Source organism: Pseudorca crassidens, chromosome 1 (genome assembly GCF_039906515.1).
Source record: "Pseudorca crassidens isolate mPseCra1 chromosome 1, mPseCra1.hap1, whole genome shotgun sequence".
Lineage (NCBI taxonomy): Eukaryota > Metazoa > Chordata > Mammalia > Artiodactyla > Delphinidae > Pseudorca > Pseudorca crassidens.
In genome coordinates, this window is record NC_090296.1 from 25,840,542 (window position 1) to 25,857,655 (window position 17,114).

The window sequence follows — 17,114 nt, forward strand, 5'->3', positions numbered from 1 at the left end:
CTCTATTTGTTGTTTCTTATTTCAGATAACAGAAAAGACAAGGGTAGCCTTAGAAAAATCCGTATCGCAGAAGGTTGCTGCAGCCATGCCAGTCCGAGCAGCCGATAAACTGGCTCCTGCTCAGTATATCCGGTATGAATCATGCCTGGAGGTTTTAGTTTCATGTTGGAAGTGATTGTAGTTGGGGGTCCTGGTATTCTTTCACTATCTTTAGTCACAACTGTAAATGCAGTTTTTTGAAAAATGACTTGAAGCCTATTGACTCTTTGTGCATTCAGTTGAAAGCAGAATATTTTAAGCTATCCACTTTTAAGATATTAGCTATTATGCTATTTTTAAAACATTTTTTGTTTTTCGAAATTAACAATTACATAGAGTATGTGATGCAAACCACAATGATTATAGTTTTCCATTTTTATATAATATATAACAGTATATTGGAAATATTATGTAGTATAATACTATTATAATTATTTAATATAATAGTATACTATAAATATTAATATATTAATATCATTTATATAATAATAGGCATCCTTATAATACTTCCAAATTTTGAGGGATTTCACTCAACTAAATCTTTATGTGGAAAGATGATTCATATATAGATATTAACGGAGAATTGAGAGCTGGTAGGACTGCTGCCATTATTCTTTCTGTTTTACAGCCTATGCTTAGTCAAAAACTACTAACTATAAGTTGCTTGCTGAGGATATCATGAGGCATTTTTTCCTCAAATAGGTGCAGACTTACAAAATAGGTGCTATTTTCTAGACCTCTTATCTGTGAAATTGAACACTGTGGCTTCCATGGTTCAAAATGGACTGTGATGAATTATTTGCAAATTAATACAACTATAGTTTACATTGTGCTTATAATTCAGAATTGCTGTTAGTTCTCTTATCTCTGTTGCTATCTGCTCTGCCTAAATTTTGTTGCAATTTTCGATTAATACTTTGTGAGAGAAATTGACAGTGTAGTCCAGTTTAGGATTGTAATAGAAGAAAAATACCTATTGAAAACTTGAACTGGTTATACCTTTAGTTTCATCTACATTCTTTAGATATACACCATCTCAACAAGGAGTGGCTTTCAACTCTGGAGCTAAACAGAGAGTTATTCGAATGGTGGAAATGCAGAAAGATCCGATGGAACCTCCAAGGTTCAAGTAAGTAGGTGGTTTCATGAGAAGGAACCACTATTCCTAAAAAGAGATATCAAAGGAGGAAAATGTATATCAACATGTAAATGGGTAAACAGATCGTGAGACATCTATACGTGGAATACTGTTGAGCAATAAAAAGGAATAAACTTTATTTAATATGTGCAGGAAAGTGAAATGGGTGAATCTCAAAATAATTATGCTGAGTGAAAGAAGTGAGACACAAACAAGTACATACTGTATGATTCTTTTCATATAGAACTCTAGAAAATGCACACTAGTCTACAATGACAGGAGGCAGATCAGTGGTTGCCTGCTGGGAAGGAGGGAGTATGGATAGGCGATGAGAGGAAAAAGAGGGATAGGCAAAGGGGCATGCAGAAACTTTTGGTAGTGATGGGTATCTTCACTATGTTGATTGTGATGATGGTTTCACAGGTATTTACTTGTGTCAGAAGTTAATCAGATTGTACACTTCATGTATAGTTAATTGTACATTAGTTGTACCTCAATAAAGCTGTTTCTTAAGAAGGCAAAAGTATATTGCTCGATGAAATGATGTTAATAGTGTGGAGGTGAAGTGGGTAATGATGATGACAGAGTTGGCTGTGTTTTAATAATTGTTGAAGCTGAGTGGTTGTGATGAGAAAAACAACTTTTGAGGAAAACAACTTTTTTTTTCCTGAGTTGCTGCCTAGGCATTTTACAGTATGATAACCCTGCTCACACCTAGAGACTGGACATTTAGATTAAGACTTGTGTTTAGGATGCCGGTCATAAGTTCCCACTTTGCCTTTCCCAGGGAACCTTTTAAAATATAGTTGGCCCTTTGTATCTGCAGGTTCTGCACCCGTGGTTCCAACCAACCACAGATCAAAAATATTTGGGAGGGTTTTCCCTGGTGGTCAAGTGGTTAGTACTCTGTGCTTCCACTGCAGGGGGCATGGGCTCAGTCCCTGGTCGGGGAGCTAAGATCCCACATGCCGCGTGGCATGGCCAAAAGAATAGTTTGTAAAAAAAAATTCAGGAAAAAGAAGTCCAGAAAGTTCTCAAAAGCAAAACTTAATTTGCCACACCTACCAGAACTATTTATATAACATTTACATTGTATTAGATATTATACGTAATCTAGAAATGATTTAAAGTATATGGGAGGGGCTTCCCTGGTGGCGCAGTGGTTGAGAGTCCGCCTGCCGATGCAGGGGACACGGGTTCGTGCCCCAGTCCGGGAAGATCCCACATGCCGTGGAGCGGCTTGGCCCATGAGCCATGGCCGCTGAGCCTGCGCGTCCGGAGCCTGTGCTCCGCAACGGAAGAGGCCACGACAGTGAGAGGCCAGCGTACCGCAAAAAGATAATAATAAATAAATAAATAAATAAAGTATATGGGAGGATGTGTATAGGTTATATGCAGATAGTACGCCACTTTTTTTTTTTTTTTTTTTGCGGTATGCGGGCCTCTCACTGTCATGGCCTCTCCCGTTGCGGAGCACAGGCTCTGAACACGCAGGCTCAGCGGCCATGGCTCATGGGCCTAGCCGCTCCGTGGCATGTGAGATCTTCCCAGACCCGGGCACGAACCCGTGTCCGCTAGCGTCAGCAGGCAGACTCTCAACCACTGCGCCACCAAGGAAGCCCCTACGCCACTTTAATAAAGGACTTGAGCATTCACGGCTTTTGGTATCCTCAGGCGTCGAGGAACCAATCCTCCTCAGATACCAAAGGGTGACTATAACTACTTAGAGTTAAGCCCCAGGAAAAGTTAGTATCCTCTGTCCCAACTACCTTATAAGTAATAGGTATTGCTATGCTGCTCTCCATCTCCCGCTCACTTGTGGCCTAGGACAGAAGATTATCCTTCCTCCAGTTCTTTCCTCATTCCTCACTCCTCACTTCTGGGATCTGAAAGTAATAATAAATCTTGTGACTCTACTTCTTCAGGTGGGTGTATTAAAACTGCACCTTTAATTGAAACAACCCAATGTGTTTCACTTCCCCAGAGTGGGAGCTTGGATGCTCAGAGAGCTATCTGCGGACCCTGGGTGGGTGTCTTGTGCCCCTCATTCAGCAGGTCATAATCTGCACATTCTTAATTGAATACACCAGCTCTAGCTTCTCAACGCGTTGCTATATAATAGGTGGACATTTGTTATATACTCTCTGTTTTTGTATCTGTTTGAAGCTTTACGTAATAAAAAATAAGGAGGGGAGACGACATATTAACTAAAAAGGAAAAATCTGTATCACTCTGTGGTTGTGCTTTGGTTTATCCTTCAGGATTAATAAGAAAATTCCCCGGGGACCACCTTCTCCTCCTGCACCTGTCATGCATTCTCCTAGCCGAAAGGTAATCTTTGCTCTAGTTTAAAATCTCTTTTTGTACTCATGATTACTAATTTTATAAATAACCTCGCATAGAATAAAGTCTAGATGCCTATGTAGTTACATTTCACCACACTTATTGTTTCTTTAATTTGTTTTCCAAGACCAAATAGGGACCCACTCAAGACTATAATATGCAGTTCCAGAGTGCCTATGAGAATGTATGTAAAATATAGGCTAGTAGTTTTATTATTATTAACCTAACCCCTGCATTTAATGGAATGAAAAGGGTCTGGTATTTGACAAGAAGAATGTTATCATAGTTATAGGAAGGAAGTACCTGGGATCATTAGGTCTGTGCTTCATAGTCCAAGTGGCTTTTTTTAGATATTTTATTACCCAACTAAAAAAACAAGTTTCTCATCTGAAAGAAGTCACATCAGTTTAAATATGTAAAAATACTAACCAGCATTTATAACTGTCAAAAATAATTTACAGATTATTTTTTATATTAAAGTTATTACTAGAACCCATGATATGGGAACATAGTATATAGTGCCACCAAACAAATGGAATTAGGACCTTTGACTAAATCCATCCATATGTAGTGTATACTGAGCTGTCTTTGAAGAGAAAGATTGCACTTCGGTTTTTAGCTAGACTATAAATCTAAAAATGTCTCTTCTTCCTCTCTTTTCTCAATTCAGATGACCGTGAAGGAACAACAAGAGTGGAAGATTCCTCCCTGTATTTCAAACTGGAAAAATGCAAAGGTAATTAACTTGTCATAAAATCATAAAAGGTAATTAACTTGTCTTAGTTTTAGAACCTCCTGGAAAACACCCAGGAAGGACCTTCAGCCTGGGTACCTTTAGCTGAAACCTCAGCATCTCATTTAGCTGAAGATTTTCAAGAAGGAACACTCAACTTATGTGACTTTTCTCTTTTTATTTTAATGTAATAGAAATGTTAGTATGCCAGGCACATGAATACCATGTGGATTCTCCTAGTAAATTGTAGTTACTGGAAGCATATAGAGAAGGAAAGGGTAGAATAAAGTAACATATCAATGAAAGATAGTATTCTTTAGAAAACTCAAATTTATATCTAAAATTCTTCCTGAAAGGATTTAAACCAATTTAAATAATCATATGACAAAACAGAGTAAATGTTTGGATATATTCAGTGCTTTAATTTTTAAATTACTTGTTTCTGTTTATAACAATGCAAGTATAAACTATATGTACTAATCACCAAAGCTACCAGGAGTCATGAAGAATCTGTAAAATAATGCAGAATAAATTTCCTAATCACTGTTTCCTCTTTTCTGTCAAATAATATTTCATGATTCTGATGTTGATGGGTGAATAAGGCTACGTTAACCCATGGTTTAAATATAAATTATTCCTTAAAGGAAGTTAGGGAATTCCCTGGTGGTCCAGTGGATAAGACTTCGCACTTTCACTGCCAAGGGCCCAGGTTCAGTCCCTGGTCGGGGAAGTAAGATCCCACAAGCTGTGCAGCGTGTCCAAAAAAAAAAAGAAGAAGTTATACACTCATCCTGAAACAAAAAGATTGTTGGGTGGTCTGGTTTGGATTGATTAATATGTATGTAACTATGGTATCTTGAGCTGACTCTGTAACACTTCCTTATATTGGGAATAAAGACCATGGACTAGAGGTCAGTATTTGGGAGTCTAGTCAGAAATCTGGAAGAATAAAGCTAAGTCTGAAAATTACATGAATGTTCAAACGTATTCCTTGAGTTGTTGAAGTAGAATGCAAAATTTCAAAACACAGAATCTTAGTTGTCTAGCAAATTTTATCTTTTTTCCATTTACTAAAACTTGCAGGGTTCCTAGAATCTGACAAGTCATGAGAACAGTATAGCGGATTAAGCTACCTATAGACGCTGTGATTTTAGTGATTTGTTCTACCTTTGTATGGCTGTTACATTTACTTGATGAACAACTTTAACTATTTGATAGTGATTTCCTTTTATTATAACCCACAATCTTAACATGAGAATCTGTTTTCCCAGAGCGTGCACTCTGAAATCGTACCTCCCAAGTTTAAATCCTAGTTTGTCTGTTTATTAACTGTATGACCTTGGGGACGTTACCTCAGTATCCTTATTTGTGAAATGGAAATAATAATGTTACCAGTCTTACAGAATTGTTGTGAAGGTTAAGTGAGGCCATGGATATAAAGTGCTTAAACAATCCTCCACATAAAGCACTCATTGTTAGCTGCTGCTGTTGTTGCTTAATTGTGAAGAAAGATGTAAGGAAAAAACTTTAAATGGTTGTCAAAACGGACATATATAAATATAGTTTTAAAGACTCTGCAGTAGCTCTTTTGTGACCAGTGTTTTCTATCTGCCTTCACACTAGGGTTATACAATTCCATTAGATAAACGTCTGGCAGCTGATGGAAGAGGACTGCAGACAGTTCACATCAATGAAAATTTTGCAAAACTGGCCGAAGCCCTCTACATTGCTGATCGGAAGGTTGATCTGTTATAATTAAGATGTTTAATGCTCTTGATAATTTGTAAATCCGTTCTCAGTTACCTAAGATACTGTTATTTTAGCTACACTGCTGAGTACCTGAAGAGGCTGTCACCTGTGGATGTGTTCGAGAGATGACAGGTGCTGGTTGCAGCTCTGTACCTGGTCTCAGCGTTCGTAGACTCGTACACCTTCCTCACCACTGGTGGTTCGGCTTCCTCACAACATTCCAGAATAATGATTAACTAGGCCGATCACATTTTGGGAAGATTGCCAGCTGCTCTTTTTAGGTTTCATCATTTTTCTCTCTTTTAAATGTAGGTGTCTCCCAAAAGGTATCAGGGAGGGGCAAATAAACATTCCGATGTGTTGAATGCTATAGAAAATGACATTCATAATATTGGCTGTCTATTAATATCATGGTATTAATATGTGTATTTGAACTTTACATACATCATGGCGTGTGTATAGAATATAGAAGAGTACACCTTCTGTGTCACAGTGAGCACCCTTATGGAAATTATCTCTTGCACATCTACACTAAGGCTTTATCTTTTTTTTTTTGAATTTTATCTTGTTATACAGCAGGTTCTTATTAGTCATCCATTTTATCCACATCGGTGTATACATGTCAATCGCAGTCTCCCAATTCATCACACACACACACACACCCGCCACTTTCCCCCCTTGGTGTCCATACATTTCTTCTCTGCGTGTGTGTCATGTTTGCCCTGCAAACCAGTTCATCTGTACCATTTTTCTAGGTTCCACATATATGCGTTAATATACAATTTGTTTTTCTCTTTCTGACTTACTTCACTCTGTATGACAGTCTTTAGATCCATCCACATCTCTACAAATGACCCAATTTTATTCCTTTTTTATGGCTGAGTAATATTTCATTGTATATATTTACCACATCTTCTTTATCTATTCATCTGTCGATGGGTATTTAGGTTGCTTCCATGACCTGGCTATTGTAATTAGTGCTGCAGTGAACACTGAGGTGCATGTGTCTTTGAATTATGGTTTTCTCTGGGTACATGCCCAGTAGTGGGATTGCTGGGTCATATGGTAATTCTATTTTTAGTTTTCTAAGGAACCTCCATACTGTTCTTCATAGTGGCTGTATCAATTTACATTCCCACCAACAGTGCAAGAGGGTTCCCTTTGCTCCACACCCTCTCCAGCATTTGTGGTTTGTAGATTTTCTGATGCCCATTCTAACAGCTGTGAGGAGATACCTCATTGTAGTTTTGATTTGCATTTCTCTAATAGTTAGTCATGTTGAGCAGCTTTTGATGTGCTTCTCGGCCATCTGTATGTCTTCTTTGAAGAAATGTCTATTTAGGTCTTCTGCCCATTTTTGGATTGGGTTGCTTGTTGTTTTTAATATTGAGCTGCATGAGCTATTTATATATTTTGGAGATTAATCCTTTGTCCGTTGATTTGTTTGCAAATATTTTCCCCCATTCTGAGGGTTGTCTTTTCATCTTGTTTATGGTTTCCTTTACTGTGCAAAAGCTCTGAAGTTTCATTAGGTCCCATTTGTTTATTTTTGCTTTTATTTCCATAACTCTAGGAGGTGGATCAAAAAAGATCTTGCTGTGATTTATGTCAAAGAGTGTTCTTCCTATGTTTTCCTATAAGAGTTTTATAGTGTCCAGTCTTACATTTAGGTCTCTAATCCATTTTGAGTTTATTTTTGTGTATGGTGTTAGGAAGCGTTCTAATTTCATTCTTTTACATGTAGCTGTCCAGTTTTCCCAGCACCACTTATTGAAGAGACTGTCTTTTCTCCATTGTATATCCTTGCCTCCTTTGTCATAGATTAGTTGACCATAGGTGTGTGGGTTTATCTCTGGGCTTGCTATCTTGTTCCATTGATCTATGTTCCTGTTTTTGTGCCAGTACCATATTGTCGTGATTACTGTAGCTTTGTAGTATAGTCTGAAGTCAGGGAGTCTGATTCCTCCAGCTCTGTGTTTTGCCCTCAAGACTGCTTTGGGTATTCGGGGTCTTTTTTGTCTCCATACAAATTTTAAGATTTTTTGTTCTAGTTCTGTAAAAAATGCCATTGGTAATTTGATAGGGATTGCATTGAATCTGTAGATTGCTTTGGGTAGTATAGTCATATTCACAATATTGATTCTTCCAATCCAAGAACATGGTATATATCTCCGCATCTGTTTGTATCATCTTTAATTTCTTTCATCAGTGTCTTATAGTTTTCTGCATACAGGTCTTTTGTCTCCCTAGGTAGGTTTATTCCTAGGTATTTTATTCTTTTTGTTGCAGTGGTAAATGGGAGTGTTTCCTTAATTTCTCTTTCAGATTTTTCATCATTAGTTTATAGGAATGCAAGAGATTTCTGTGCATTGATTTTGTATCCTGCAACTTTACCAAATTCACTGATTAGCTCTAGTAGTTTTCTGGTAGCATCTTTAGGATTCTCCATGTATAGTATCATGTCATCTGCAAACAGTGACAGTTTTACTTCTTCTTTTCCAATTTGTATTCCTTTTATTTCTTTTTCCTCTCTGATTGCTGTGGCTAGGACTTCCAAAACTAGGTTGAATAATAGTGGTGAGAGTGGACATCCTTGTCTTATTCCTGATCTTAGAGGAAATGCTTTCCGTTTTTCACCATTGAGAATGATATTTGCTGTGGGTTTGTCGTATATGGCCTTTATTATGTTGACGTAGTTTCCCTCTATGCCCATTTTCTGGAGAGTTTTTATCATAAATGGGTGCTGAATTTTGTCAAAAGCTTTTTCTGGATCTATTGAAATGATCATATGGTTTTTATTCTTCAGTTTGTTAATATGGTGTATCACATTGATTGATTTGTGTATGTTGAAGAATCCTTGCATCCCTGGGATAAATCCCACTTGATCATGGTGTATGATCCTTTTAATGTGTTGTTGGATTCCGTTTGCTATTATTTTGTTGAGGAGTTTTGCATCTATATTCATCAGTGATATTGGTCTCTAATTTTCTTTTTTTGTAGTATCTTTGTCTGGCTTTGGTATCAGGGTGATAGTGGCCTCATAGAATGAGTTTGGGAGTGTTCCTTCCTCCGCCATTTTTTGGAAGAGTTTGAGAAGGATGGGTGTTAGCTCTTCTCTAAATGTTTGATAGAATTCACCTGTGAAGCCATCTGGTCCTGGACTTTGTTGGAAGATTTTTAATCACAGTTTCAATTTCATTACTTGTGATTGGTGTGTTCATATTTTCTGTTTCTTCCTGGTTCAGTCTTGGAAGCTTATACCTTTCTAAGAATTTGTCCATTTCTTCCAGGTTGTCCATTTTATTGTCATAGAGTTGCTTGTAGTAGTCTCTTAGGATGCTTTGTATTTCTGCGGTGTCTGTTGTAACTTCTCCTTTTTCATTTCTAATTTTATTGATTTGAGTCCTCTCCCTCTTTTTCTTGATGAGTCTGGCTAATGGTTTATCAATTTTGCTTATCTTCTCAAAAAACCAGCTTTTAGTTTTATTGATCTTTGCTGTTGTTTTCTTTGTTTCTATTTCATTTATTTCTGCTCTGATCTTTATGATTTCTTTCCTTCTGCTAACTTTGCGTTTTGTTTGTTCTTCTTTCTCTGGTTCCTTTAGGTGTAAGGTTAGATTGTTTATTTGAGATTTTTCTTGTTTCTTGAGGTAGGTTATATAGCTATAAACTTCCCTCTTAGAACTGCTTTTGCTGCATCCCATAGGTTTTGGATCGTCATTGTCATTTGTCTCTAGGTAGTTTTTGATTTCCTCTTTGATTTCTTCAGTTATCCCCTGGTTATTTAGTAATGTATTGTTTAGCCTCCACGTGTTTGTGTTTTTTAGGGTTTTTTTCCCTGTAATTCATTTCTGATCTTATAGCGTGGTCAGAAAAGATGCTTGATATGATTTCAATTTTCTTAAATTTACTGAGGCTGGATTTGTGACCCAAGATGTGATCTATCCTGGAGAATGTTCCGTGCACACTTGAGAAGAAAGTGTAATCTGCTGTTTTCGGATGGAATGTCCTATAAATATCAATTAAATCTATCTGGTCTATTTTGTCATTTAAAGCTTGTGTTTTCTTATTTATTTTCATTTTGGATGATCTGTCCATTGGTGTAAGTGAGGTGTGTTAAAGTCCCCCACCATTATTATGTTACTGTCGATTTCCTCTTTTATAGCTGTTAGCAGTTGCCTTATGTATTGAGGTGCTCCTATGTTGGGTGCATATATATTTATAATTGTTATATCTTCTTGGATTGATCCCTTGATCATTATGTAGTGTCCTTCCTTGTCTTTTGAACATTCTTTATTTTAAAGTCTATTTTGTCTGATACGAGTATTGCTACTCCAGCTTTCTTTTGATTTCCATTTGCATGGAATATCTTTTTCCATCCCCTCACTTTCAATCTGTATGTGTCCCTAGGTCTGAAGTGGGTCTCTTGTAGACAGCATATATACGGGTCTTGGTTTTCTATCCGTTCAGCAAGCCTGTGTCTTTTGGTTGGCGCATTTAATCCATTTATGTTTAAGGTGATTATCGATATGTATGTTCCTATGACCATTTTCTTAATTGTTTTGGGTTTGTTTTTGTAGGTCCTTTTCTGCTCTTGTTTTTCCCACTTAGAGAAGTTCCTTTAGCATTTGTTGTAGAGCTGATCTGGTGGTGGTGAAGTCTCTTAGCTTTTGCTTGTCTGTAAAGCTTTTGATTTCTCTGTTTAATCTGAATGAGATCCTTGCTGGGTAGAGTAATCTTGGTTGTAGGTTCTTCACTTTCATCACTTTAAGTATGATCATGCCACTCCCTTCTGGCTTGTAGAGTTTCTGCTGAGAAATCAGCTGTTAACCTTATGGGAGTTCCCTTGTATGTTATTTGCCGTTTTTCTCTTGCTGCTTTCAATAATTTTTCTTTGTCTTTAATTTTTGCTAATGTGATTATTATGTGTCTCGGTGTGTTTCTCCTTGGGTTTATCCTGTATGGGACTCCTTGCACTTCCTGGACTTGGGTGGCTATTTCCTTTCCCATGTTAGGGAAGTTTTCGACTATAATCTCTTCAAATATTTTCTTGGGTCCTTTCTCTCTCTCTTCTCCTTCTGGGACCCCTATAATGCGAATGTTGTTGCATTTAACGTTGTCCCAGAGGTCTCTTAGGCTGTCTTCATTTCTTTTCATTCTTTTTTCTTTATGCTGTTCCGCAGCAGTGAATTCCACCATTCTGTCTTCCAGGTCACTTATCTGTTCTTCTTCCTGAGTTATTCTGCTATTGATTCGTTCTAGTGTAGTTTTCATTTCAGTTATTGTATTGTTCATCTCTGTTTGTTTTTTAATTCTTCTAGGTCTTTGTTAAACATTTCTTGCATCTTCTCGATCTTTGCCTCCATTCTTTTTCCGAGGTCCTGGATCATCTTCACTATCGTTATTCTGAATTCTTTTTGTGGAAGGTTGCCTATCTCCTTCATTTAGTTGTTTTTCTGGGGTTTTATCTTGTTCCTTCATCTGGTACATAGCCCTCTGCGTTTTCATCTTGTCTATCTTTCTGTGAATGTGGTTTTTGTTCCACAGGCTGCAGGATTGTAATTCTTCTTGCATCTGCTATCTACCCTCTAAGGCTTTATCTTGAGTTGGTCTGATTGATTTTGAGAATATAACCAGTTCCTGTTATTGACATTGAAATTTTCTTTACTGGAATCTTGTTTAATTTTATTTTTTAGGTTGTTTCTGAGGAAACATTAGTGAAACACTGACTTACAAGATTGATTGGGGTCACTATAGTTTCAACCACTAAAACAATTCTCTGAGTGAAAAAGCTAAATTTGCAATGTCGTCTAGACAAGTAATCTTTTTGTAGACAAGAATCTTTGTTTTAATCGGCAGTAACAAATTTGAATTCTTTATAACTTCTTTCAAGCCAGAGTTTAGTCAGGGAGTTGCATGACAGCTGTAATTCTTTATCCCCAGTAATGTCGTATTTAACATCTGACTTTACTAACAGGCTCGTGAAGCTGTGGAAATGCGTGCTCAAGTAGAGAGAAAGATGGCTCAGAAAGAAAAGGAGAAGCATGAAGAGAAGCTCAGAGAGATGGCCCAGAAAGCCAGGGAGAGAAGGGCTGGGATCAAAACCCATGTGGAGAAAGGTATGACATACTCCTTACTAAACTGAATTTGCATTGTTAATAATATCTATCTCATTTTAGAAAATCTCTATTGTTTTTTATTGCATACAGAGCAGTACATACATATAAATATAGATATTTCAGAAACAATTTAGAAGTGAAACAGTAGTTTCTGCCTTATTAAGCTGAAGCAGTAGAAAATAAAGAATGTGTATTTAAATGTGGGCCTCTAATATGCAAGAACACCAGAAGTTATTAAAGTTCTGAGCAGTATACTTTTAAAAATCACATATTACTCAAATGATAGGCTTGGTTTTCTCTTATTTTAATTTTCTTGAAACTTAGAGAAATCTTATCTCCAACTGAATAATTCATCTCCCCCACATGGTAAACTGATCGAGAGTTTTTCTATCTTGTAGGCCTTTGATCATTAAATTTGCCAGTATTTTCTCTCTGGCTTTATCTAGTGGTCTACATTGGTATATTAATTCAGGTAGAGTGAGAAGACTAATTCTAATTCAAGAAAATTATGAGGGTAGTTTTTCTTTCATTAATAAATCCTAGACTAGTGTAATTATTCAGTTCATACTGAGCACCTACTGTGTGCAAGGCTCTCTTCTAGACACAGAGTTTTCTACTAGACAGGTAGGGGGTATAGCAGTGAGCATTTTAGTGAATGTAGATAGACCAAAAAAAGTTAGTCATATAGTATATTAGAAGGTGATAATAGCTATGGAGAAAAATAAAACAGAGAAGGAGTATAAAAGTGCCAGAAGGAGAGAGTGGTTGGAATAGGCCTCACTTCTAAGATAGTAACATTAGCACAAACACTTGAAGGAAGTAAGGAACTGAGCCATGTGGATATCTGAGGGAGGAGCATCCCAGATAGAAGGAACAGCAAGTGCAAAGGCCCTGAGTTGGGAGTGTAACTGGTGTGTTCAAGGAAAAGCAGGAGGCCAGTATGGGTGGATTAGACTGAGAAAGCTAAGCAGTAGGAGATGAGGTGTCAGAGTACTTAGGGCAAAGTGGCCAGGTCATGTATGCCTTCTAGTCGTTGTAAGAACATAGCTTTTACTTCAAGTAACAAGGGAAGCAATTTGAAGAGTTTTGAGCAGAGTGACATGATTTTGCATATGTTAGAAGGCTATGGAATGGTCATTTGGAGAAGCAGGGAAACCGTTTGGAAAGCTATTGCAGTAATCCAGATGAGAGATAATAATGAGAGGTAGTGAAAACATGGTCAGTTACTGGAAGTATTTTGGAAGTAGAGCTGACAAAATTTGCTTATGGATTTGGTAGAGGAATGACAGAAAGGGAGTCAAGGATGACTAGAAGTTTTGATCTAAATATTTGAGAAGGATTGAGTTGCCATTTACTAATATTGAGAAGACTGCAGGGGGACGATATTTGGGAGGGAAAGATTAAGAGTTTAGTTGTGGACATGTTAAGTTTAAAATGGAGGTGTCAAGCAGACAATTTGTTATAGGAGTCTAGAGTTCAACTATAGGGAAGTAACTAAGGTTATAAGTAGTAATCCACTTCCTTGAATCATATATATATGTCTTAATGAGGCAAGATTTAAAAAGCTACCTGTTGTAACCTAGCCTCTGAAGGTAATTCAGAGTAAAACTTCCCTGTATCTAAGTTCTCTAAACTGATTAAAAAACAAAAACAAAAAACAGAATGGTTCTTGAGAAATTAGTTAAAAATTTAAAAAATATCTTGCCAAATATTAATAAAAGCTAACGCTTATTGAGTGTTTATTATGGCAGGCACCACTCTGAGCACTTTACATATATTACCTTATATAATCCCTACAGCAACCCTATGCAGTGGTTCTGTTATTATCACTGTTTTACAGAGGAGGAGACGAAGTCTCAGAGGGGTTAAGTCATCAGCACAATTTCACATTTGCTAATCTGTTGTAGAAACAGGATTTGAATCCACACAGTCTGGCTCCAAAGCTCATGCTCTACACTGTATTCCTTCTATATCTACACTATATCCCTTCAGCCTGGAGAGGGCAGAGAAATGAAGATAGACATAAACACAATAGATACAGATCAAGGTGCAGCCAGCCCCAATGTACCATGAGCAAAAGGTTCTTTATTCGAAGTCAGTCTTTGAAAATATAAGGATAAACTTTGCATAATTCTTTTTTCCTGACATTTTATTATGAAAATTTTAAAACACATAGAAAAGTTGAAAGAATTGTACAATGAAAACCCATATCTCCACCACCTAGATTCTACAGTTAACATTTATTTAAAAACTATTAGCATTGCTAAATTTGCTTTATCACATACCTACCCAGCTCTCTCTCCATCTGTTAATCCACCATACTACTTTGATGTGTTTCATAAAGATATCAGTACACTTTATGCCTAAACACTTTAGCTGCATGCATGATTCTGGAATTCACATTCAAAAATTAAACGAATACTGTTGGATTTAAATTAATTGCAAGTAAGGTTAAAAGGGCTGAATGTGAGTACAAAGAAATTCATGGATTTTTCTGTCTAAGGTTAAAGAATATTCTCTTGTTCAAAATATTAATGGGTAATATAGTGATAAAGTAATTTTCAGGGCTTCCCTGGTGGCGCAGTGGTTGAGAGTCCGCCTGCCAATGCAGGGGACACGGGTTCGTGCCCCGGTCCAGGAAGATCCCACATGCTGCGGAGCAGCTGGGCCAGTGAGCCCATGGCCGCTGGGCCTGCGCGTCCGGAGTCTGTGCTCCGCAACGGGAGAGGCCACAACAGTGAGAGGCCCGCAAACTGAAAATAATAATAATAATAATTTTCAACTGCGTCCACACAGAGGATGGGGAGGCACGTGAAAGGGATGAAATCCGGCATGACAGGCGAAAAGAGAGACAGCATGACCGGAATCTTTCCAGGGCAGCTCCAGATAAGAGGTAGGTACTATTTGAGATAAATACGAATTATGAAGAGTGGCCTCTGTGAACCTTTTAGAGAGGAGGTTTAGTGCACTAAGACCAGTTTGCTTCTCTCTCTTTCCTCTTCAGGTTGATAACTTAATAAATCAGCACTTATTTTCTTGCACTTAACTGCTTACTCTGTCTTAGCAGAAGAAGTAACTACCCATGGAAGTTATCTTTTCTTCCATTACCTTGTAGAGTCAGCTAGAATTGAGAATGATGGGGATATAGAAAAGGGAATTGAGATCATGTTTGTGAATAGAAAGTTGAGGATATGCCTGTTCTGGTCTGTTCTTTTCCTGTTTCAAATGGTGAGACAAATTTATCATGTGCCTATTCCTCTAGACAGGAAATAAGCTTCTGTACCTTTATTGAGGTCCTTTCACGTGCAGAGTACTGTACCAAGTACAGTGGGGAAGAAGAGCAGGTTTTGTAAGAAGTGAAGGTCAGCCTCTTTTCATGAGCAGTTTTACTTAAAATTCAGAAAGACAGAGCTGTCATTTCAAATTACTTAGGAAAATTGACAGAGTGCTCTTAATAAGTACAGACTTGTATAGAACAAAGGAAATACATGTATGGAGACTGGGAATAAAGTAGAGATTAGTGAAGTTTGTGGTTCACCAAAGGCCGAGGACTGAAATTGCTGAAACGTTGAAGACATGCTGTAATACAGAGGTGGAATTCTGAATAAGGGTTAAATGCAAATGTAAAACATTTTCTTTCCAAATAAGCAGTTTTCCATGCTCTCATCCTCCTCTGAGCTGATACAATCTATTTTTTCAAGTCATATCTACGACAGATTCCTGCTGGTGGTGTTCTTTGTTGTTTAATGGCATATTTCATCTCCCTGATGAGTGAAGTCATAGGGAAGCAGAAAATCTGAATTTAGAGTTGTGTTTAAATGTAGTGTAGGAGAGAGGAACAAAGTATGAAAGTGCACAGTTAATGACACTCTTAGTCTGAAATTCCTAAGCTGCAAAAATCAAAATGGCTCTGTGGATAAATTGAGCCCTTAAAACCAGTAATGTAACTATGAGAATTGATAACATAGAAAAGCTTTAAACTTGTGATTGTATGAAAATTAGATTGTCTATAGAAATCATTTTAAGACCTAAGTCTCTAGTAAAATAAATGATGATGGTTACTATGGTATCACTGCGATGTAGATTTCATATGTACTGAAACAGCAGGGGAATTAAGTTAATCTGAATGTCAAAAATCTTACTGAGTAATCCAGTCATTGACATGTTTACCTCAGAATTCTAATAGAATAAACTTACTAAGTGTGGTTAGGTAAAAGAACTGACTCTAGCTTATTGAAAATGATTCATGTGATACATCTAATTTGCATCTACTCCCCCTAACCCTTTATAATAGCAGATATAGACCATAGCAGTTTCATATCTCAGCATGCATTACAAGGTGATTGCTTGTATTAAAGACTTCCATATCAAGAATGATTCTTTTGAGAAAGGACAGTCTCTTCAATAAATGGTATTGGAAAAACTGGACAGCTACAGGCAAAAGAATGAAACTAGACCACTATCTTACACCATGCACAAAAATTAACTCAAAATGAATTAAGGATTTGAATGTAAAACCTTAAACCATAAAATTCCTAGAAGAAAACACAAGTAGTAATAAGCTCTTTGACATTGGTCTTAGCAATGTTGTTTGTGAATCTGACTCCAAAGGCAAAGGAAACAAAAGGAAAAATAAATGGGACTATATTAAACTAAAAACTTCTGCACGGTGAAGGAAACCATCTTCAAAACGAAAAGGCAGCCTACTGAATGGGAGAAGATACTTGCAAATCATATATCCAACAAGGGATTAATATCTAAAATATATAAAGAACTCATACAACTCAACAACAAAAAAACAAACCCAATTAAATGGGCAGAGGATCTGGATAGACATTTTTGCAAAGAAGATATGCAGATGGTCAACAGGCACATGAAAAGATAATCAACATCACTAATTATTAGGGAAATGCAAATTAAAACCACACACCTGTTAGAATGGCTGTTATCAGAAAGACAAGAAATAGCAAGCATTGGAGAGGATGTGGAGAAA

General features: G+C 37.1%; 1 protein-coding gene across 1 annotated transcript in view; it reads left to right on the plus strand.

The window, feature by feature from the left end:
• Positions 1-17,114, plus strand: part of SNW1 (SNW domain containing 1) — a 36,086-nt gene that overhangs the window by 16,691 nt on the left and 2,281 nt on the right. The window contains exons 5-11 of the mRNA XM_067729157.1: positions 26-132; positions 1,064-1,168; positions 3,439-3,508; positions 4,191-4,256; positions 5,877-5,993; positions 11,980-12,121; positions 14,918-15,014. Coding sequence (XP_067585258.1) covers positions 26-132; positions 1,064-1,168; positions 3,439-3,508; positions 4,191-4,256; positions 5,877-5,993; positions 11,980-12,121; positions 14,918-15,014 — 704 coding nt within the window. The remainder of the gene's footprint in view (positions 1-25; positions 133-1,063; positions 1,169-3,438; positions 3,509-4,190; positions 4,257-5,876; positions 5,994-11,979; positions 12,122-14,917; positions 15,015-17,114) is intronic.